We start from the raw sequence: 25366 nt of genomic DNA, 5'->3' as shown, positions 1-25366 counted from the left end.
AGTATACGTCTGCTCCAAATAGTTCGGAACTGTGCTCTTCAGTCATGACAGAGGCGTCTGCTTATAAATGTGAGTAATTTATGGTATTTTAGACCACGAATAACGCAGAGATTTGCTCTACGATGCACTGGTTGTTTCTGAAGCGCAGGGGGGCTGTTTTGAATCCGTTCGCCAAAATCGTTTCGCAAAATGGTTTTAAAAAAAATAACAGGATGACAGCCCGTTCATGCAAGCCGGAAGAAATACGCGTCGTAGAGATGGCGCCTGCGGCTGCAGGTTTTCTTTCTTGGAAATGCATTCATTGATTCAGTCAAGGTTGTAGTGTAGCGTAGCGATTGTAGCGCCTTTCTCGCGGTTGTAGAAAGGCGCTTCCTATTGGGTACGTCTGCGAGCTTCCGACGCAAACAGTACTTCACAGTGTCCCGCAGAACGACGGTTATTGCCGTCATCCGTGATCTAATAGCGTAGTACGTCCTTGCCTTTCGCAGACCCAAGAAATAGTCTGCCCTTTTTGTATCGGTACGTGCTTGTTGGCTACGATAAAGGTGCGTTATATGCATCGTCTAGAGTGAGCAAATGACATCTGCCTTTAGCTGCTAAGGAAGTGGTATCTTGATTACAATTAAACGAGTATGCAAAACACTAGGTGACATTGTAAGACGAAACCATACGATTGGTGTTTGATTAAATCGTTACGGACAGACGTGCGTTGCGTGTGCTTTCCAAAGAATGACACTTAATTGTAGGCTCTAGGGAAGCCTGGTAAACTTTTCCGTTATTGTTGTCTTCGTTTGTGACATGCGAGATCAATGCACATATGTTACGTGTTTGGTTGCGTGCAATCAACACAAGATATTGCGTATTACTTAAACAACAGTAGCTATACATGACGATGTTTGTTATAAACCCAGAGTTAACATAAGGAACTGCGTCAAAGTAATTTGAGTATCTCATTGACTTGCAGACGAATTACTCAAGATGCAGGGCAGCACGGGGCCACACCCAAACAGTACCGTAAGAAATGGCTCAACCTGTTGAATAAATACAAGTTAATTAAAAACTTCCAGCAGCAGTGCTGATAAGTGTCAGATGAACTTGCTGCGCAGCCTTCTGGATCTGCGGGGAAGAATAGAATTATACGCGCAACTGTCGCACGACGGTTGTCAGTGCGCTCGAAACCGAAACTGGGAGCCTATCGCGCGCGCCAGTGCTAGCCTTAATAGTGGTGAGTAGCCAGCGCAATGTGGCTCCGTAGCCAACCTACTCTACCGTGTCCCACGTTGTCGCACCAGGCGCGGCTACGCGCGCGCGCGCGCGGTGCTCTCCCAGTTTCGGTTTCACGCGCCGCGACAGCCGAAATTCGTCGTGCCACAGTCCCGAGGGCAATCGGATTTTTTTCCGGGATCCAAAAGTTGAATGACTTGTAGGGAGAGCTCGCTTCATTTTCCCGATTGCGATGAGCCCAGTGAAACTAAATGTTTAACAGGTAATTCCTGGATTTTCGATAACTAGCAGCTAATCCGTATCACCCGTTAACCCATGATCGCCTCCGCTGACGGTATATATCCGTCTCCTAAGGAACCGTTATTATGGCTATGTTTTCAATACTACCTAAAGTCTTCCGTTTAAACATCCGATATAACTATTTCTTGGTTTGTTTCTCTCCTAAGGATTTAAAAAATCGACCAAGTGGAGCTGGCAATAAGGAGGGCGAGCTCCTGTGGCCGCTTTTTTGACCTCGTGGGTTCTATAATGTCAGCGAGGGCGATAATAACGCCACCCCGGCTAATTGCATCCCTACCGACATACTAGGGTGCGGAAAATGTAGGAGGCACTGCGAGTACCTTAATGCTGTACTGTTGTGACCACATCATTCTTTTTTTCGAAAGTTGTAGTGCTTTTCCAAATATTTTTAATTATTAGTAGTTCGTCATTGCTCGTGACTTATAGCGGAGACATATGCAACCATGTTTAAAGTAAGGAACTAATGCAGACGCACTGTACTGTCTCTAGCATTATGTAGTACGTATATACACTTTACACAATTAGGACGAGAACAGCCTAAAGTAATGTAAGTAAACTTTCATACATACCGTGACAAAGAAATTAGGCTATCTATAATCGATATCAGGTAGCAGCAGATTTGAGCGGCAAAGCAGCGTTTGCATGCATCTGCTGTTGCAGTCTAAAAGCATGTTGTGACGCCATCCCTTAGTGGCAGCATACTCGTTCGTGTGCTTTTATGGTGTCCATCCTTTGATACTTGAAAGACAATCTGTCATCTCATATAGTTTATCAGCTGGGTACCATGGTACACCAGAGGCTATTTTATTCATCCTGGAAAATATATGGCAAAATAATAGTTTTTCTCTTACAACAGGTAGCGTCTGTTTTGAACCCACTAGTTAATTTCTTTTTTTTTAGATGTAGAAACACGGGAAGGTATGCTAATTTATATAGTGCTGTGTTATTGAAAATGTGCCTATAGACTGCTTTTCTACAAAAACATGGTCCCCAATCACCAGTAATTGGTATGAAGAACAGTGCAATTCGTGAAGGTTATGGATTTGGTTGCACAAACCAGTTTCACTTGCTCCGTGCAGGATGGTTAGCCATCGGCGAAAAAGCATGGACGTGACGACACAACCCAGAAGGAAAACGTTATGGAGCGCATCCGTGCCAATGTGGTGAAACAGACAGAATTGATGGGGGTGCATTTTCTGATTATTTTCATAAAGAGACCTCGTCAGCCACTAACACTCATGCTGTATGCACTCTAGAGTTAGGCTAACAGAAGCGACTCTTAGCTTCTGCCATTTTTTTTTCGCAAGTGTTTTATTTTTTAATAAACTACTTGGTATGAAAAAAAGTTATCTTCTTGCTCATTGCACTTATGAGTGTTCGAAATGTCAGATATTCTGACAAAAATTTCTAGAGAGGATGCAAGGCAGTCAATGTACCCTAATGTACTTCTCAACAAAATTCAGAACATATATCATTTTGTTTCATTTCTCACACACTGTATATTATAATTAACTTTGCATGACCATTTCACGACGATGTTCTACATTTACTAATTTCGTTGTAGTAATGTTAAACTAGCTGTGTATGCACTTTTGTTTCCATTTATGAAAGAGAAAACAGCTTGGATGTTTTGCAATAGGCACACTGTAGGGATCTGGCGTCATTGCATAAGTGCTGCATACACTTAGCTTTTGCACATCCTAAGCGTGTTTACCATTCGTGTATTCTAGTACAGGCCTGGACACAATTTCGTGTAATACAGTCGAACGCACTTATAGCAATATTCAAGTGCCACGAAAATTCCATTGTTATAACCGATAATTGTTATAACCGAGTTGCATGGGAAAAAAAGAAAAAAAATGTGGGATGGAATAGCTGTTCCAAGAAAACTATAGTGGCGGGGAGGCCAGTTCTCCTCCCCACCATCCGGCTTCTGATTGTGTTGACTCGTTTAGCTGTTTAACTACGCTTAATGGGCGCTACGATCGCGTTTTGTTAACAAGCCGCGGCTGTCGGCGTTTAAGAATGGCATTGCTATAACAACTGCAAACAGAGGTCACGGGCGGCAAGTGACATGCCAGCTCCGCCGAGACATCGCTTCTGCGGCCCCAAAAGACGCCTTTTAAAGAAAATGCGTGAAGATTGCCGCGGCAGCATCTCAGCTTGAGAAATCCAGAAGAAACGCTGGGACGAGATCGCCACAAGCATCTCGCGACGTACTTCCCACTGGCTTGCACGAGAAAACCGCATGTCCGTAGGCCTTGCTTGCTTTGCGCGAAGCTTGCTGACATTCTTCTTCAAAGCATCCAGGTGCTCCACGTAGTGAAGCGGAAGGTCCCTCGCGAAAACAAGCCTATGAGGGACTTAATCAAATACAGGACCCCCCGTGGAGACAGTGTTGAGGCAGACTGGCCTACCGCGTCAGCGCTGCCCTTGTGGCCGTCGCTATCCGATGCAAGCACGTTCGCGACAATTGTCTCATCAGTTGAAAGCACTTCGTTTCCAAATCTATAGCAGTGCGCTTTCTTTTCACCGGCAACGTCGTGCATTGCCGATGATCAGCGGGCGGATCAGCCATGTTCCGTTTCGGCGGCGAGTCAAACGAGGCTGAGAAACTACGTCGCCAGGAACGACTTCGACGCAACGAATAAAGACAAGCACGAGCGACTTCATCCTTTAGCATAATTGCGCAGAATGAGGGCGCAGTCATAGGCCCAGCGAGCAATTTGGGAGCAGTGCCGGCAGCGTTGTCAACGCAGTTGGGGCGGTCCGTTCGTGTTTCGGAGGGTGGCGCGGCGCAGAGCTATGGGCGCAACCCAATCCTGTTCGGAGGGGTGGAAGGGCAACGGCAGAGATTCGCGCAGCGGTAGTTAGGCTGGCGCGCGATCGTGCAGCGGCTCGCATTTCACTTCTTTTTCTTTTCAAGGATTTCGCATTCCATTACCTTTCGGCACGAATACCCAGCAGCCAGACTTCATCGTTGTAACCGATAATGCGGCATGGGGAAATTCTAGTAAGCGGGTTATTTCTTCATAGAAAACATACGAAAGTTGATGGTGCGCAGCAGCTTTTTATTGTTATAACCGACATATTGTTACAACCGGTATCGCTATACGTGGGTTCGACTGTAGCGAGTTTATTTCATTTTTATTATTGTTTAACTTCGATGTTTCAATAAAAGTAACTCATGACAGTGTTACACTAACACAACATGGTATACGACACCATATCAGTTTTCAGGGGGGAATCAAATAAAGCCTTGCCAATTGCAAGGGCACATTGATTTGTCTTTCTAAATGAAAGCATGACGACTTTGTCCTTCAGCCAGTCAAACAGCGTGCCTTGGACGACCTTATAGTAGTCACGATTTCCAGATGGCACTGGACTCCTTTGTACTGCTTCTGGATCCTAGGATGACGCTTCCGTGTCATACTCCAGGTCGCCAGCACCCATGCTGTCCTCTACAAGCTCCTCAGAGCCTGTCACCCATCGGTATGCACACAATGTGCATGGCTGCGCGTGCAGCAACATCCGGTGCATTGCACACAGGCGCTTATAATGCCTTTGTGAACACCGATCACCAGCAATCTTTCATCAGACCAAAGTGCGCTCAGCAACTGAACGTGCTCTTGCATGGGGCGTAGTTCCCGCAGTGTAGTTCAATGAGGCGGGTTACGTCTTTGTATGCTGTTGACAGCATGATGGCGTAGCACGTCCCTAACAACACGTTTAATGAGCCATTTCATTTTATTTCGCAAAGGTATGACGAAACAAAACGTAAGGGGGATGCTAGCCACTTGTCTCTCCTATCTTGAATGTACGATTGCTAAGAGGCCAGTAGAGTCGCAAAGGTCAGGTATCCCGTGTGGCCTGGAACCTGCAAAGAAGGTATGGCCGCATGGAAACAGAAGCCTTTGGCAGCCGCATCTTCAGTGTGACCACGACGCTTCTTCCCTCTTTTCCTTTCTGCAGTAGCCTTGGGTTCTCCTTCAGAAGCGGCTTCAGCTGCGTCCAGAGTTTCAGACGGGTTCTCCGCACCGGCCATTGGTTCTCCCTCCGCAGTTGTGAGTATCTCGGCTGTTGCCCGCTGGGAAAGAATAGATGTCACGTTTCAATAAAGGGTTTTAACTTGCCCTTGTGCGACCGTTACATCAAAAGAGGTCATAGGATTTACTGTTACTACAGGATAATAGAAGGAAGCGCTCGGTAAATTAAATTAAATTCTGGTGTCTTAGGTGCGAAAACCACAATTTGATTAAAACGGACGCCATAAGGGGAGACTACGGGTCGACTTTGAGCCCATGCGGTTGCCTAACGCGCACTTAAATCTAAGTACATGCACATTTTTTTGCATTTCAGTCCCATCGAAGTGCCATCACTGCGGCTGGGATTGAACATGCAGCCTTGAGCTCTGCTGCACAACGCAATAGCCACGGGCTTCCGTGGTAGGTGCAGGTGGTTGTTACCTACACGTGAATCCAGCCTTGTAAAGGCATGCCGGCAAATGCAAAGATGGGGCTCTTGCCAAAGCTATACATATCGCCACTAACGTTTCACAAGCAGCACTGGACTCATAAAAGAGAAAAGCACAGCGAATGGGTGACATCTTAAAAGGCTAAGCTCTACTAAAATACGTTCGCGTTGCTCATGAATAGCAAGTCTGTTCTCTATGCAAAAAAAAAAGAGAGAAAGGATTCAAAGATACCTTAACACAGATTATAAGGGCGCCATCTTTACGATAACCGATTGGTACAACATAGTCGCAAATGTACTGGATGCTTTTAGTTCTTGATGCTTTGGCTGAGCGCAGGGTCACACGTCGCGCGCAGCTGGTTCTGGGCATATCGGTAAGATAATCTCAAGAACTACGGCAATGTTAAACACAAGAGACTACACTCTCCTGTGGTATCACCACTCAGGTCGTAAGAGACAACTACATCACTATCAGCACATTATGAAGCTGGGTGCAAAATTTTCGATGTTCTTGCTGAAACGTGCGACTGTGTTCTATTATTTGCTCCTTTCTTTAATGTTCCAGCTGTGACGCAAGCGCAATAAATTTACTTTTGCCTATTTCACACCAAGAAAAGTCGAAACAATACTGCTTTCATATACAGCATGTAAGTAGGACTTGACCATACGAATGGATTACACGCTGTGGGCACGTGAAGGCCGGCATCGATGATAACGATGTTACAAGGATGAGTCCAAACACTGGATGGCACATATGAAGCGCGCTCGATCTTTGATCAGATTTTTGCCTTTGGTTATTTTATGTCTCTAGCGAGACAGAGAAAAATTTATTACAGGAACATAGCGGAGACGCGCTCATGGCTACCAGGACCGCATTTTTCAGCCCCATCTTAAAGTTATGGTAAACTAAAATAGACACTGGAAAAGTCAATGATGTCACCATAAGAGTGAACTTGTCTGTTGTTCCAGGAGCATAACTTATTATTCCAACCTAACCTGTATCCCTTTCTGATGCTCCTTCGTAAGGCACTTTAGCAGTCACCGGAATGAAACACATGTAGACGCACCTCTCCCTTCTTCGCTGCCTGTCGACCCACTGGTGTCCCGGGCGCGTCGCGTATGTCGGCCATGACCACTTGTTTTATCTCGTAGGGACGCTCGAGGCACTCCCACGTGACCACGTCCACGAAGCCGCGGGCACGCAACGCCTCGCACGTGCGCTGCACTTGTTCCACGCACGGCGAGAAGGAGCAGAGGCGCCCCCCTGCGGGAAAGACAGGCGGAAAGTGGCACGATCACGACAGGTGGGTTCAGACACTTGTCACCAGAGTGCTAAGACTGCCTGCAAAGGACGCTACAGAGAGAAACACTCGACCATATTAATTTGATAAAGTAATTTGGTTTTTTCACAACTCTATATTCATTAATCATCTGGTACTATGCTCGTTACCCGAAGAGAAAGTTAAGCGTGTGAGGGAGGCCGACTGGGCTAGTTGGTTTCTATTATTCTTCTTCCAAGGGCGTATATTGTGAAGCAGTTATACAGACAGGAAGGAGAGTTAACTTTCAACTGAGGTTAGAATGCGCGTGGACTCTTTGGCGAAATGCAGCAACATTTAATACATATGTGCAATCTGCATATACATTATTCATTCTTATTATTAAATACCGACAATCTCTCACTGAGATTATTACAGAGCTGGAAATAAATACATCAATAAATCAATAAAGATACCCGTGATGCTAGCGATGCAATATGCGCACAATAGGAAATCCTAACCTAACCAATTAGCAAAGGAAAACAAGATATATACAGCACAATACGATACACATTTATTAATCTGGATACATACATACATACATACATACATAGATACATACATACATACATACATACATACATACATACATACATACATACATACATACATACATACATACATACATACATACATACATACATACATACATACATACATACATACATACATACATACATACATACATACATACATACATACAATGTGCTGATCCATGCACCTAAGCACAATGTGCTTGTTTGGCAGATCAGGCAGTTGGTGGAGTCAGCACACGGTTCCCATTTATAGAGAGAAAGGATGTTTTGTGCACTATATGTTGCGCAAGCATGCAGAAAAATGCATTTGAACAAAACGCAACTGAAAGCAAACAACTGACTCAACACCAACTGAATGAACATTGTGAATGAACTTGTGACAGAGACGTGGATAACGACTTAAATGACGTCCCACTGTTGGACAAAACGATATATCTTAAACCTGTGACTGAAGTTGAAATAATGACAATTTTCACAGCTCAATTTTCAACGCTATATTTTGCCCTACATCACTCACATCATTAATCTCTGTATTGCAAATGCTATATTTCCTCATGGAATGCAAGTTGCCCGGTGTTCTGTACTTTTCAAGGGAGATAGGAACCAGTTAGGCAATTACCGCCCAATATCAATACTTCCAATATTCTCAAAGGTATTAGAAAAAGCTCTTCACAAACAATTTACAGAATTTGAATCCAAACATCATATACTCACCAAATCACAATATGGGTTTAGAAAGCACTTTTCAACAGAATTCGCACTCTTAGAGCAGAACGAATATATACTAAAACAATTTGAACAGAACAGTATAGTCTTGGGTATTTTCATTGATTTTACAAAGGCGTTTGACCATATAAATCATGAATTAATTCTCCGGAAGCTTCAACGATACGGTTATCGCGGGCAAGCAGCATCCATAGTCAAATCGTATCTAAAATATCGCCGACAAGCTGTAAGTGTAAATGGCTTCATTTCACAAACTCTCCCTGTCCGCTGCGGTGCTCCGCAAGGAAGTATACTCGGTCCAATTCTCTTCAATCTTTATATCAATGACATCGTCAACGTATTTCCCCTCGCAAAATTTATCATATACGCAGATGATACGAGCATATTCTTATCCGGCGAAAATGCCAATGATCTAATAGATTCAGCAAACTGCATGCTCAAACACCTAGACAAATAGAAACAAAAAAATGCATTGCAAATTAGTGTGAGCAAAACAAAAGCAGTTGTTTTCCGGGCCAAAAATAAAGATGTTGTGTACTTTACTTTTACTTACCTACCTACCTCTTACTTACTTACTTACTTACTTACTTACTTTTACTTACTTACTTTTACTTCTTTACTTACTTTTACTTTACTTACTTTACTTACTTTACTTACTTACTTACTTTTACTTACTTACTTACTTACTTACTTACTTACTTACTTACTTACTTACTTACTTACTCACTCACTCACTCACTCACTTACTTACTTACTTATTTACTTATTTACTTATTTACTTACTTACTTACTTAATTACTTAATTACTTTACTCACTTACTTACTTACTTACTTACTTACTTACTTACTTACTTACTTACTTACTTACTTACTTACAAAACAACCAACCAAATGCCACTGAAAACAATGATCAAATTTTCTCACGTAAGGAAAACGTTCAGGTAATTTATATACAAACTACATTTCAGGCATGCCAGTTTCTAATAGTCTTCATGATTTTCTTTTAAAAAATTAATACAGCAAAGGCTATCATCAAGCTCGTCAAGCACGTCTGGTATGTAGAAGCTCACGTATTTTTAAAACAGTGCATAAAAACACGCCGTGTAACATAGCGCTCTGTTTTCCGCAGTGTGACGTCCTTGTTCACTGCAGTGTTGCAGTTACTTTTGTAATAATAGCCTGTAAGTACCCTGAAGTGAAAAAGCTCATGGATCAGTAACACTCCAAGCACACTGAAGTTTTCTATAACGGCTGATTCTAAATAAGTGCTGTAAGTTACTGTGTTAACTGTTCTTTTTATTACAGAATTTATACCGATGCTCAATTGTTTTTTCCACGGGTTCAGTAAAAAATTGTAACATGGGTTGAGCAACAATATATTAATCTCAGGAACTCCACTCTCGCACTATTTGTGGGAAAAAGGAAAAGCGAAACACGTTATTAGTGAAAAAAAAAATCTTCTAAGGCAAATTTATGTTTGTGGCGCGTTAGTCGGCAAGAGTTTTAGTTAATTATTGTGGGCTTGAACTTGAAGGCATCACGTAACAAGTACAAAAATTTCAGCCTATGCCTTTTAGCTCGGTTAGACAAAGTCGAGTACACACACGCACGCACACACACACACACACACACACACACACACACACACACACATATATATATATATATATACATATATATATATGTGTGTGTGTGTGTGTGTGTGTGTGTGTGTGTGTGTGTGTGTGTGTGTGTGTGTGTGTGTGTGTGTGTGTGTGTGTGTGTGTGTGTGTGTGTGTGTGTGTGTGTGTGTGTGTGTGTGTGTGTGTGTGTGTGTGTGTGTGTGTGTAAGACGCCAACACACAAATAGGCCAAGGGACGAAGGATAAATTAATGGAAATGAAAGTGGATGAAAAAAAAAACTAAACACCTGGCTGCACATGGGGCATGAACCCACGTCTTCGCATGACGCGTGCAATGCCCTTACCAATTGAGCTGCCGCGGCACCACTTTCCGATTCACGATTTATGTTTGTCGACTAGAACTAAACCTTGGGAATGTTAGTCAGCTCCATACTTCACGGCCTTGAGGCAGATGTGGAGCATTCCTTTCTGTCACAAGCGTCACGCGTACGTGATCTTTTTCGGTGAAGGCAACTGGTTAATAAACTCTCACATTCTACCTTAAGGCATGATTACTGCCAGATTCCAGGCCTCGTTATGTAATGAACGAGAATAAAGGAAACCGAGGGCCTGATTTTTATTAGTCCCATAAGAAGACACCAAGGGACGCACAGCACTGGGGAAATTAAATGTGCCTATTATTTGAATTTGAAAAATTATAAATTAAAGAGAATGAAAGTGGTTGAAAAAACAACTGGCCACAGTTGTTTGCTGATCCACATTTATTTCCCTTAATTTCTCGTCCTAATTTACAAAATAAATACATGTAATTTCCGTTTTGCTGTCCTTGTCCTTGTTGGCTTCTTATGATATGAAAAATAAATATCGGGCCCTCGGTTTCTCTTCTTCTCGTTCATTATATATATATATATATATATATATATATATATATATATATATATATATATATATATATATATATTATAGCGCGTGTATATACACTAATTGTGCGTGCGTGCGAGCTCATTTGAAAGCGGTGGCAAGGTTTAGAGCTTTGCTGAAGCTCCTTGGACGGAGTTTTGCCCTCCGTTCACAGCCAGAAAACTGCATGCGCACGGCTTCACAGCAGAGACGCTCGGGTCTTTGCTTACGACACGAAACTTAAGGAAGCAAAGTGGAACGATGCCCTGGCTCCAGCGCAGATCTGAGTGAGCAGAGCACGACGTCCGCTCCGCTTCGTTATTTTTGTTGCCAAACGCATTGCGCGTCTTTTTCCTTTCCACCGCAGCTCCTTCTCCTTTTTTTTTCCCTCACTCGGTTGGCTTTGGCATGACGTCAACGCTTCTTGCCACGCTTAAGGACAAAACATCGTGAAAATCCACTCGGGGTCGAATAAAACTATACAGCACACGCGCTGATTTTTCGTATCCTTGCTTTTCGCGCTGTATTGTTTTAAAGTACAACGAAAGCTCATTTTGGCTGAATTTGGTCTAAGTTAGCCGTATATAAAGAATTTTGCCGAAGCCGCAGGGTTGGTAATTGCACGGATCTTATTGCCAGCCTTAAACAGTACCAAAGCAGACGACGCGTGCACCTGGTGGCCATCGCTATGACGTAAGACCCAGGAAGCCAGCTCCGACATCTTTCAGAGCGCCGACTCGGGCAACTCGGCGATTTTCTCGACCATCTCAAGCTAAAGGAATATTTAGGTTTCCCGGACCTCCCCCGCACCCTTGCCCCCCCCCCCCCCCCCGTCACGCCTCTGATAGCAGCATTGTTCCGCAAATATGAAAATAACGTTGAATAAGCATAAAAGCGCAAAAACGAAACCGAAATTTGACGTATAGTAGCCGAGCGAACGTCTTCGTGTGACGTCACGAGAGGCACATCAGCGGGGGAAAGCGTGCAAGTCATGCCGGTCTCGCCCATCGGGCAAACGAAAGCGGTGAAGAGCAGACGCTCAGCTGATTCGTGAGCCCGCCGGACCTTCGGATGAAAATGTCAGCTGCACCAGCTCTTCGAATTCGATCGCCCCGAAGTTTTTTAGTTAGCCTTTAAGAATACATCCATACATGCAGCACGGATTTTAGCCTTGCTGCCTCATCCCAACCTTCAACGTCAATTTTTACTCTCCACTTTTCTCGTCGCACTAATTCGCTTACCGGCGCAAAGCAACAAAACTTTTGCCTGGGAGGTAGCTGAAAAAATATATATGTCGCGCTTAATATCCCTCGAACTGGCCCAGGCAATTCGGGGAGGTCAGCGCTGAGTGACCACCGAGACAGAGCGCGCGACGGGGGTGCAATAGCGGCCAGTGGTCCGCGCGGCGCCGGAGGGAATGGTCGTGAAAGATCGTGTCGCCCAGAAGGCGCGAGATAAAAACGAAAAAAAAAATTAAGTCGAGCGTGATGAACGAGGCGGGCGTGTGTCCACTCGAGCGGCAAACGAGTTCCCGTGCCTCTCGCACACACCCGGCTGGACGAGGTCTCAATCTGCCCCCAGCCGGGGGGGGGGGGGGGGGGCGAAGCAGCTGCCCGCACACGGTGACGCGCCAGCGGAGCAAGACGTCAAGCTGACTGATTAAGGTGTCCGGCATAAAGGCACACTAAAGGGAAACGCTAGATCAGTTAAGACTGATGAAGTCTTTATTCGGAACTCTTGTGTTCGTCAACCTCGCTAGAAGACGTTGATTTACTAGAACACAAAACGAAAGCCGAACTTCCATTTCTTCTTCTTTCGCGCCGAGAACGCAGCGCCAGTACGTCAGTGTGACATCAGTGATCTCAATGTCTTTCCTGGCTTTCAGGTCGTAGTGACACACTAAAAGCTCCTCGAATGTTGACAAGTTCAGCCTGTGGCTCCTTTATAATGGAATGTAAGAGACATTTAACGCAATGTAAGGCATTTCGATAGGGGGCCAAAAGTACAAAATCATGCTGTGCATAGATTCCGGTGTGCGTTAAAGAAACCCGGGAGGTCAAGAATTAAGCCGCAGCCCTCTACTACGACGTCTTACATAGACGCCCACGTTGTTTCGAGAAGCTGAGCTCCGCGCATGAATCTCCTGCCTCTTTCTCTTTTTTTTTTTCCTAAGCTCTCACCTTTCTATAACATCGTATGCAACAGCCACCCCAAGAAAACTGCCACAAACTCCGACGAAACTGTGCGAGCCAGTTCGCGCGAGGTGGCGCAGACGTCGCCACCGCGTCGTGATTGTAGGGCGCGGCGAACGCTGCATGCATGCTCTATCGAAGAGAGACGACAGCGCAACGCCGGCTCCGGGGCGCGATGGGTGTGGTTATCTACGCTAGAGTCAATAGAAAAGCCAGTGACTCTAATCTACGGTGCTGCACCTGTACTCCTGCGGACCTTTTCCTCGTTTGTGACAGCTTCTAAATGATATGCGCTCCGCCAGATTCGTATGATACCACCCGAACCAAGCGACGCCATCTCGAGTTAACTAATATCGTATACGGTTTAGTAAACTCCCAAAGCCATTCGTGGGCTTTCAGAATCAATTAACAGATCCCGAAGAACTAGAAAGCGCTGAAGGTGCGTGGCCGGGTTAGTTGGTAATCCGTAACCAGACAAAAAGAAAATTGCAGATCCAACGCACGCGTTGGACGAAGCGAATCTCCTGCGACGCAAGAGCTTCATTAAATGTTTTAGAATTAATTTCGATGTGTACAAATTGTCCTTATCTTCAACCAACGCAAAGCGTGATCTCGCGATATATGTTTACCCTCACGCACTACACCGTTCGCAGGCTGTATGCCGAAATGCAAACACCAAATTTGGCGGATCCGCAGTGTCAGTGGACGGCGCACGGACATAATACGCGGACGGTGTCGATGCACGGTGGTTGTCGAGGAAAGAATGGGTAGACAGAGGTGGGCGCGCGCTGAAAAACTACGACACATATCTGCGTACGCATTTAAAGTCTCTCGTACACCCTCTGTGTCACAGTGACGCGTGCACCAACCGTTCTGGAGAGAATGGCCAGCTTACTTTTGGCCGCTTGTGGTTGTTTAGTACGTGCACCCAAAAGCACGTAGCACGGAGCGCATTCCAGCTCCGGCGAAATATGACCCATGGCTGGAAATCAAAGCCTCGTACTGAGCAGTACAACGGCACAGTCACGGAATCCCTGAATTTCACCGATTTACAGTGGAATAGAATACGGCACTAAATGCGAGGCCTGCCACTCCCAGGAACGAGGAAAGGCAGCAGCCGGGTTCGACCGGATCCAAAATCGCAAACTAAGCTTGTTTTTAATTGACGAATCAGGTTTGCATACAACTCTTAACGTATACAACAAGAACAGACTTTTATGACACTTGTGTAGACCGCACCTATTGACACATTCATGGAAGACAAAATTGATGTACTGTACACCGCTATGAAACGTAATGAAGTGATTTGGGCTTGTTCGTATGTCATCGTGAGGCTTATAGCGCGTGAAAAGACAAGGACGAAAGGAAGACGTGACACACACAGGCGCTACCGGCTGAAACGTACCACTAATTTGCGATTTGCAATTATTCAAAAACCTCGTAAATATAAGATGTAGACTTATGCAGGGTGTTTCATGTAACATGAACCAAGGGTTTTAAAAACGTGGTTAGCCTCAGCTGAATGAAACCAACGGCACATGGTACGCCGTCATGTGGCGCTCCTTACAATATTTTTTTTTACATTCCGGTTAATTGGTTAATTAACTAAGATGAACAATGCATTTTTTTAATATTCACTTTAGGGTCAAGTGCGTTGCCTTGCGTTGTAGATGAGGTTCATAAACGACCGATCCAATTTTTTGTGGCAACGTACATGCTGCGTGGCGATTTTTTTTTCTCCGATTAAAGAAAGCTCGCGAAATATAAAACAAAACCATGTGACTGCGTTCGTGCGCTGTGGTATTGCAGCGCTCTCAACCGTGCGCCATCGCCAAAAATGCTGACTCACTGTGAAGCCGATGCGTAAAGCCGCGGCCGCTCACTTCCCCACGGTGCGCGCGCACGGTTCCTTCGCACGAAGCACGGACCTAAGGCCTAAGGCTATTGAATTTGGAGAGCTACCTTTTATTGAGCGCATAATTTTTTTACAGAAATAATTAAAATGCGCGAAACACAAGACTGCTAAAGCCATCGTTCTCATCACCCTAATACATGTCAACTGCGGGGCGAAGGCCTCCTTCGGCGAACGACCCCCCCCCCCCTCCTTCCCACTACCCGTCCCGTGCAAGCCGGCTCCGTCCTAAGCTTGCAAAACTTCCTAACCTCATCGCACCGCCCATGTTCTCTGCCGTCCTCGACTGCGCTTCCCTTCCTCTGACACCCATCCCTCGGCTACAATAGACCACCGGTTATATCTCCCTTGCGCACTACACATGCGCAGAAGCTGTTGTAAAAAGAACAATCCTATAAAATGCGGATCAGGCAGAAACAGCACCGCAGAGACCGCACGCTGCTGGTTATCTATTTCAATTATACCAGTCGATTACACTTCCTTGGAGAAGCCAGACTGTTGGTGGTGAATAAACGAGGAAGAGAGCGAGAGCGGACTGGAAGGCTGACCCCAGCTGCCAATCGGGGAGGTAGCACAGTAACGGACAGCACTGTCGACGAGCGGCTCGTTCATCCTGCCACGGCTGTTCGTTCCAGCGCCAGGGAGCAATTAATGCGAGATGGCAAAGCCAAGAGCAGCCGAGCCAGAACCGTGCACAAACCGAAACGGGCAACCCTTTTTTTTTTTTCCCCCTGCACGCCAGCTTTTTTTCTCTATCTCTTTTTTTTTTTTTTATCACTGACGTTCCCAAAAGAAAAGCGCCAATGGCGCGCCGAAACCGCGAGTTCGTGAAGAGTACTATGTAGCTCCGTGCGCCAAGCGTTCTTTCGCCAGCAGAGGCGAGGCGAGTGGAACGCCGTTGCGGCTGCTCAATCAGCGACGGTGATGAACGGCAACGCGGAACGTTCTCATTTACAGACCGGCGCCCGGCGCTGATTAGTTGCACGCCGGGGGACGGCCTTCAATGCGTTTCGAAGCCGTCTGTACGGTCCAGTACCATAGCGGAGTCCCGTTGAAGAAGTTCGCCTGACCCTTGCAAGTTCATCGTTTTTCGGACACGCGTGGCGTGGGAAGCGCGACCTAAGTTACGGCCCCGCAATTCGGGGCGACATTCTTCGCCCCTCGGTAATGTGTGCTCCTCTTCCTCCTCCTCCTCCTCCTCCTCCTCCTCCTCGTGCGTGCATGCATGCGCGCGTAGTTTGGGTCTTCGTGCATCTGTGTGTGCGCTAATGTTAGCGTGTGCTTACGTGCCGCATATTTGTATCATATTGTAACAGATACAAAAGGCACGGACAAGAGAAAAGAAGGGAAGACGAAGAGGACGAAGCGTTGGAGAGGCCGAGCTGCACTACGATCACGCGACGATCATCCATCGCCTGTAAATAAAATCATTTCTTCGCAACTCTTCGTAACAGTTGTGGTGGAGGTGCGGGGTAATCGACACCCGAAGACGGAGGCTGAACCAGAAATTCTTCGACGGAGCCGTCGCATTGCTGGACTCCCACCGTATCTACCGGAGCTGAATATGTCCCACGACGCAGACGAACAACGGCCCATTCCAACAGCTGCGCCGACAAGTTCCGTTCTGCAACTGAGAGATGCGCGTCCCTTCGCCGGAAGATCGGACGAAGACGTCGAGGAATGGCTCGTCCATTATCACCGGGTGAGTGCCGCCAACAAGTGGAACAGCGCTTCTCAGCTTTCGAACGTCGTGTTCTTCCTAACGGATACTGCGTTGCTGTGGTTCGACAATAACGAGGAAACGTTCACAACATGGGGAAGATTTGTTTCCGAAATCAAAGAGCGATTCGGCGACTCCGCGACGAAAAAGAAAAGGGCGGAACAGACGCTACTGCAACGTGCGCAAGTGCCAGGCGAAACCTGCACGACCTATATTGAGGCGGTAATAAAACTGTGTAGGATGGTGGACTCTGGAATGTCTGAGGAAGATAAAGTCGGGCACATCCTGAAAGGAATTGCCGAAGACGTCTATAATTTCCTCATCGCAAAGGACAACCTGGCTTCCGTCACTGACATCATTCGGCATTGTCGTACTTTCGAGCAGCTGAAAACGAGGCGCATCACGCCGAAGTTTGGCAGGCTAGCCAATGTGACAACAGTTGCAAGCGTGGACAGCAACCAGCCCCTCGATCTTGCATCAACGATCAGACAAATAGTTCGGGAAGAGCTCAGCCTGCACGCACAAGTGACACATTCAGGCACTCACAGCTTCCGCTTATCACCAGATTTCCAGTCAAACGTGGCATCCATCGCCCCGTATCCTGCGGCGAGGGGCACCGAGGATTATGAACTCGCGCCCCGACAGCAGCTACGTCTCTACGACAGAGGCGCTACTTATGACGCTCGGCCACAACGAGAGCAGCCGCGGTTTTACCCCCGAGGTCCTGTGACTTCTGTCAGGCCGCGACAAGAAGGGCACCGACCCTACTACCACGACGTGACTTATGAACGATATGACGGATTTCAGCGAGGCGCAGAGACACGTTATCCACATGACAACGAACTTTCTCGCCGCCCGCAGCAGCCTAGCAGCCGTTTCGAGGAAGATGCTGTGCACCACGACCCTCCCGTGTGCTACAACTGCGGTGCCACAGGCCATATAGCACGGTATTGTCGCCAAGGCCGTCAATCACGAAGGACACCAACAATGCTATCGCCACCCAGAACCCGTACTTCATATGACTTGCGGACGACCGATTCCCTTCCAATGGACCACTTCCCACACGAGACCAGACGCAGCGATTCGCCAACTTCTGAGCGGAGTTTGACGCCACCAAATAATCGTCCCCGTCGCTCTCCGTCCCCTCGGCGCCGTTCTTCGTCACCGCCGCCGGGAAACTAGCATCCGCGGCCAATGGAGGTGAGGTCGCCGGACGGTCTTTGCCAGAAATTCCTCTGCCTGTTGTGATGCTCAAAAACAAAGTGAATGTCTCGATTGACGGAATACCGACCATGGCGTTAGTTGATACTGGGGCGACTGTGTCTGTGATGAGCCTCGCTTTCAAGAACCGTCTAGGCCACAAAGTTATGTTTTCTTGGAACGACGGTATTACTTTTCGTGGAGTGGGCGGCGAGTGGCTTCATCCCCTTGGTGTTTGTGCTGTGAGTGTTTTGTTGGCTGGGCAAGTTTTTGTGTCGGAATTCGTTGTTCTTGCTCGTTGTTCGCACGATGTTATTCTTGGTATTGATTTTCTTGAACAGTGCGGCGCTTCCGTGGACTGTGGTTGTGGCGAAATATCATTTAATAAGTTAATTATATCAACAGATTCCGAACAAAGCTCGCGTGGCGAACACAGGGACACAGACACACTCAGTGTTCTTGATGAAGTGATTGCACCATCGTGGTGCCTGACGCCCGTTCGTGTTTCTGCAACTACTGTTGACGCTGATTGTGTTGATATTGTAGTTAGGCCTCTCCGCATAAACTGTGCTAAAAAAGATATACTTGTGCCCTGCTCTGTCGTATGCATGACGAAAGGAGTCGCCACATTGTGGGCGCTGAACTGTTCCGCCACGCCGGTTGTCCTTCCTCGTGGTATGAAAATCGCTCTCTTCGATGAAGCCGCATGTAACTCAATGGCGGCCCTAACTACGGACGTCTCTACAGCTTGCTCTCCTTGCGATAATAGCCATTTTGAAGAGCTAATGCTTGGCATGATCAGCAAGGCTCTCGGTACGTCGGAACGGCAAGCACTGGTACATGTCCTTGCCAGGCATGAGGCTGCATTCGACTTCACGCATGGAGATGCACCCCTTCATTTGCCGTCGTCCCGCGCTCGTCACAGAATAGATACCGGCTCCGCACACCCCATCCGCCAGAAGCCCTACCGAGTGTCATCCTCCGAGCGAAAGGTTATTGCACAACAAGTCAAGGAGATGATGGACAAAGGTGTCGTTCAAGAGTCGTCTAGTCCTTGGGCAGCCCCAGTAATCCTGGTCAGAAAAAAAGATGGCTCCTGGAGATTCTGCGTGGATTACAGACATCTAAACGCAGTGACGAAGAAGGATGTCTATCCACTACCGCGAATAGATGACGTCATTGATTGCTTACACGCTGCTTCTTACTTCTCAACACTTGATTTGCGATCGGGGTATTGGCAAATACCTATGGACCCTGCCGACAAGGAAAAGACCGCTTTCGTGACTCCAGATGGCCTATTCGAATTTAATGTTATGCCTTTTGGCCTTTGCAATGCTCCTGCCACCTTCGAAAGATTCATGGACACAGTACTACGTGGCCTGAAGTGGGAGATATGCATGTGTTACCTCGATGATGTTGTAATCTTTGGCCGCACGTTTGAAGAACATAATCAACGCCTCAGCCTTGTTCTCGACTGCATCGAGAAAGCTGGGCTGGTTCTAAACTCAAAGAAATGCCGCTTTGGCGAACGTCAAACACTGGTCCTGGGACACTTAGTTGACAAGGATGGCGTCAGACCCGATCCTCGTAAGATTGAAGCGGTGAGCTCCTTCAAGCCACCACAATCAGCACGAGAACTTCGCTCATTCATTGGCCTATGTTCATATTTTCGTCGTTTTGTTCCCAGGTTTGCCGACATCGTTTACCCGTTGACAAGTATTTTGCGACAAAATGCATCCTTCAATTGGACACCAGAGTGTGACGCATCATTTTCTCAACTGAAATTTATACTAACGTCAGCACCGCTCTTGCGTCACTTCGATCCGTCTTGCCCAACTGAAGTTCACACTGATGCTAGTGGAATTGGGATAGGAGCGGTGCTTGTACAACGTCACAGTGGCGCAGAACATGTAGTCGCATATGCCAGCCGTTGCCTGAGCAAATCTGAACGGAATTATACGGTTACGGAACAGGAATGCCTGGCAGCTGTTTTCGCCATACAGAAGTTTCGGTGTTATCTTTACGGTAGACCATTCAAGATTATCACCGACCATCATTCTTTATGCTGGCTGGTCGGTTTGCGTGATCCCTCTGGTCGCCTCGCACGTTGGGCACTGCGCCTCCAGGAATACGACTTTGTGGTGTCGTACAAGAGTGGCCGTCGTCACGCTGACGCAGACTGCCTCTCTCGGATTCCTCTTGCGGCTACCGACTGCGATGCTGAGAATTTTGCCGACTGTCTCGCTGCTGTTACTTCTACGTTCCCTGACGCGGCAGACTTTCAGCGAGAACAACGGAGTGATGTTACCCTCGATCCGCTTTTTGTTGCCGCCCGTACTTCTCAAGGCAGTGGTCGCTTTACCGTCCGTGATAACTTACTCTACAAAACTAATTATTCCGGGCATGGAGCGCGTTTTCTGCTTGTTGTCCCGGAGAGCCTTCGCTCCGACGTTCTACGCGCCATGCATGATGATGTGACATCCGGCCATTTCGGTTTCGTACGAACACTACACCGCACGCAGGAGCGCTTTTACTGGCCCAAGATGTACGAAACAACCAAGCGCTATGTCGCTAGTTGTGAAACGTGCCAACGTCACAAGCGACCGACCACCGCAGCCCCGGGCCCCCTTCGGCCATTGACACCACCCAACACGCCATTCGAGCAAGTAGGCATTGACCTTTTGGGTCCATTCCCGTTATCTAGCAACAAGAACCGTTGGATAATTGTCTGCGTAGACCATCTTACACGGTATGCAGAAACTGCAGCCATACCGTCTTCCACCGCCGCTTGCGTGGCGGCCTTCCTGTTGCGTTCCGTGGTCCTTCGTCATGGCCCACCACGTGTCATCATCAGCGACCGTGGTCGCCAGTTCACTGCTGATGCCATTGAAGAGCTACTTCGTTTGTGCACTTCCCAGTTCCGTCATTCCACGCCGTACCATCCACAGACCAATGGCCTCGTTGAAAGGACGAACAGAACGCTGACCAACATGCTTGCCATGTACGTCTCCTCCAATCATAAGAACTGGGACGACGTGCTGCCCTTCATCACTTACGCATACAACACGGCGAAACACGAAACCACGAACTATAGCCCATTTTATCTCCTCTATGCCAGGTTACCGCAAAGCCCTCTGGACACTTTCTTACCGTTCGTTCTGCACAGTGACGATTCTGTATCGAAGACTTTGTGTCTCGCCGAAGAAGCGCGTCGAATAGCTCGTCTTCGTACTCTGGCCTCGCAAAGTCGTTCGAAAGAGCGATACGACAACCGTCACGTACAAGTATCGTTGGAAAAAGGTGACTTGGTCCTTCTTTGGACACCGCAACGCAAGCGTGGATTGTGCCAAAAGTTATTGTCAAAATATTCAGGCCCATTTGTAGTTGTGGACCGCCTGAGCGAACTCACTTACGTCATAGCTCGCCTACTGTGCAATGGTCGGCGATCAAGCAGAACTCAGCTGACTCACATTGCTCGCCTGAAGCCTTTCTACCCTGCTTGCGCATCCTGACTCGCCCCACGGGCTTCGTCTGCTTGCGGGGAAATGTAACAGATACAAAAGGCACGGACAAGAGAAAAGAAGGGAAGACGAAGAGGACGAAGCGTTGGAGAGGCCGAGCTGCACTACGATCACGCGACGATCATCCATCGCCTGTAAATAAAATCATTTCTTCGCAACTCTTCGTAACAATATTTTTGTTTCAGTTCAGTTCGGCTTATTTCTTATACAGGAAGAGAAGTAAAGGCTAAAAACCGATGAGGCCTTACACGGGCTCTTGCACCTGTTCACGTTCGAAATACACTACCTTTACAGTTTATTGCGATAGCAATTATTTGGACACTGCAGGCGAATATATATATATATATATATATATATATATATATATATATATATATATATATATATATATATATATATATATATATATATATATTGGTCGACGGGCGGACTCGAGCAAAGGGCCTCTAACAATAAGGCTACGACTGAAGCTGGTTGGTATGACATCGCTCTTTTTACTGCGCCATACTGTCCACACCACAAGCGACAAAAAGTTGCTAGTCACTTAAGCGTAAGCTAAAGAGCATGAAGGCGAAAACCTGCGCGCTCACGTGACATTCCTTATGTGTATTGACATTTTCGTCCGAATGCATTGTTACTTCCTATTACTTGTTTTCGCCCACCCAAGGTCGTGGTTTCGAGTCCCTTAATTAGCTCTACTTTAATTAACTGTCTCGTAATTAACTTCACTTTAATTAACACAAAAGGTCGTGACTTCGGGTGGTTTAAATAATTATGGCTTAATTATTTGTGCCTCAATCAACTTCGCGTTCATTACCACCAACTGTAATGAGTGGGTTCGGCTATCGACCTTCACGGTGTCAATTGAAATCCACCTTGGACATATCGCCGGTTCGCCCATTTCTCCAAGAGGATTCGACTTCCAGCAAAGGTCGAGGATTCGACTCCCTCTGCATTTTGGTAGCATGAATTTTGGTGTCATAACGCCGGACATGCGATTTTTCGACCCACGAGCCACCTTAGGCTTTCGCGTTAATAAATGTGAACAGTACCGTGCAGTAAACAACGATCTCTAGCACAGATTTCCCATACTCTAACCATAGCGCCATTGACGCTTTTTCTTTTCTTTTCTCTCTCTTTCTTTAGTATTTATTACCGGGCACCCAGTGTCATAAACAAGAAGCCTCCCCTCATAAACAAACTATTCATATTCCTAATTACACACGCTATGCACAATGATGCCAACACCCCATATGCGAGCTGGTGATATCAGACAGCTTTAGTTTAACGTTAGCGCAATAGCGCAGTTCAGGGAAATAGCGTTACCATTACGCTAACCAGGGCTGGGCAAGTATACTTTGCATTTGTATCACGACACGATACAAGATACTTCGGAAAGAAGTGTTTGATATACAGATACAAGATACTCCCTCAATTATTGTATCCGATACGGCACTTTCCATCTGAATCTTAACATACTTCGATACATTCGCCAATCTATTATTATAGATCTACATAGTGTAGCAGCAAACGCGTATGCACGAAAATGTTTGCTTGGATATTTCTTAAATCCGACCAGCCTTGTTCCATTTGGTGTAATGTCTGTTACGTATCTCAAATTTTTTGTCTTTCTTGCTCAAAGTATATATGAATATTGATTCCGAAACCTTTATTGCGGTCACTTTAGCTGCGTAACATGAAAGCTCTTTATACGTTGCGCTGTCAACGGTTTTCGCTTGTCGCTTTTGCAATCGATGGGAGTCGCTGCTGTGATTGCCGACTGGCTAGCGGGCCGCCATGTAGTTACAAGAAGGTCAATAAAATGTCTCTGTACGATGGCGCAAATACCGCAGTGGTGTTTTACCTTGTCCGTAAACGTATTACCGTTTACGCAACACCGTATCACCGGACATGTGTAAACCAGCAACAACGCTGGTAGCAACATTTCCTTTTCACGCATCATGTACACAAACAGAACATAAATCTGCAATGACATTTCATATCCTACTATCTGCTGGCGTAAAGCGTTCGTTACCGACATATTCATTAACGTGCAATACATTTAAATTTTTTCTTCTACGAAAAAGCTTATGCAGCCCAAGAACGTTTAATACATAATATAGTGGCACCAAGCATCTCAGGGTGCCGCCACTATTCACACTACTGCCACTTATAGCTCTGATTAGCTGGTAATTAGTAACAGTAAGAAATTTAAGGCCGAGCTAAAAAAAAGCAATATATATTTAAAATGGAAAGGCGATTTCGTATCACACAAGCAGTGCGAATACGTCGAAAGACGATTCAGGCGACACCATTAATAGCTATTACATTTAAGCGTGACGTATTGTCAACTTACCTGTTAATCACCGTCATCATCAGCCTGGTTACGCCTATTGCAGGGCAAAGGCCTCTCCCATACTTCTCCAACAACCACGGTCATGTACTAATTGTGGCCATGTCGTCCCTGCAAACTTCTTAATCTAATCCGTCCACCTAACTTTCTGCCGCCCCCTGCTATGCTTCCCTTCCCTTGGAATCCAGTCCGTAACCCTTAATGACCATCGGTTATCTTCCTTCCTCACTACCTGTCCTGCCCATGCCCATTTCTTTTTCTTGATTTCAAAAAAGATGTCAGTAACTCGCGTTTGTTCCCTCACCCCAATCTGCTCTTTTCTTATCCCTTAACGTTACACCCATCACTCTTCTTTCCATAGCTCGTTGCGTCGTCCTCAATTTAAGTAGAACCCTTTTCGTAAGCCTCCAGGTTACTGCCCCGTACGTGAGTACTGGTAAGACACAGCTGTTATACACTTTTCTCTTGAGGGGTAATGGCAACCTGCTGTTCTTGATCTCAGAATGTCTGCCAAACGCACCCCAGCCCATTCCTACTCTTCTTATTATTTCAGTCTCATGATCCGGATCCGCGGTCACTACCTGCCCTAGGTAGATGTATTCGCTTACCCCTTGCAGTGCTTCGCTACCTATCGTAAACTGCTGTTCTCTTCCGAGACTGTTAAACATTAGTTTTCTGCAGATTAATTTTTTAACCCGCCCTTCTATTGTTGAGCAGCATTTACGGAATCCTGCCTGGCCCTTTGGTTGACAGAAGTCCAAGGTGTTTCTGATTCTATTTGCGATTACCTTAGTAAATACTTTGTAGGCAACAGACCGTAAACTGATCGGTCTATAATTTTTCAAGTTCGTTTTTCAACTTCGTTTTTAATCAGGCTGGACGGTTCTGGCTATCCCCGGACTACCAGAACCAGCCAGGACGATTGTGGACTGGCTGCCCTCTGGAAGTTGTCTGGCTATCAGACGAGAAAAAAAGTCACAATTTCGCCCGAAAGGCGAAGCATCGATTGCGATAGCAAATTGGTAGATAGCTATACGAAGTAAGGATAGTAGTTGTGTCGGCCGTATAGACTTGCAAACGTTCGCTTACTAACTAAATTAACAAGCACGGCGTTACGCGCGCACACGTAAACAAGAACACATCTCGCTCGATCACCACGAAAACTCACTGTCAAAGCGCTGGAGTGAGGAATCACGGCCGCATCAGTGAGCGAATTGGCCTTCCTGCATCTCTCGCTTCAACGCGAACGAAACGTCGAAAGCACAGCGCATACGAAGCTACCAGCACTACGCGCACTCTGCAAACATCTCAGATCGTCTTGAAGATGAGGCCCGCGTGGACGCGCACTTTGGCCACGTTGTTGATCGC

General features: G+C 46.4%; 1 protein-coding gene across 1 annotated transcript in view; it reads right to left on the bottom strand.

Annotated features, from left to right (window-relative positions):
- Positions 1-4568: 4568 nt before the first annotated feature.
- Trmt61 (tRNA methyltransferase 61) overlaps positions 4569-25366 on the bottom strand; it is a 37140-nt gene continuing 16342 nt past the window's right edge. Inside the window, exons 3-4 of the mRNA XM_075698787.1 lie at positions 7065-7261; positions 4569-5611 (exon numbers count right to left, since the gene is read on the bottom strand). Of these exons, the coding sequence (XP_075554902.1) occupies positions 5351-5611; positions 7065-7261 (458 nt within the window). The 3' untranslated portion in view covers positions 4569-5350. The remainder of the gene's footprint in view (positions 5612-7064; positions 7262-25366) is intronic.

Source organism: Dermacentor variabilis, chromosome 7 (assembly GCF_050947875.1).
Source record: "Dermacentor variabilis isolate Ectoservices chromosome 7, ASM5094787v1, whole genome shotgun sequence".
In the NCBI taxonomy this organism is placed as follows: Eukaryota; Metazoa; Arthropoda; class Arachnida; order Ixodida; family Ixodidae; genus Dermacentor; species Dermacentor variabilis.
This window is presented reverse-complemented; position numbering and strand designations above follow the sequence as displayed.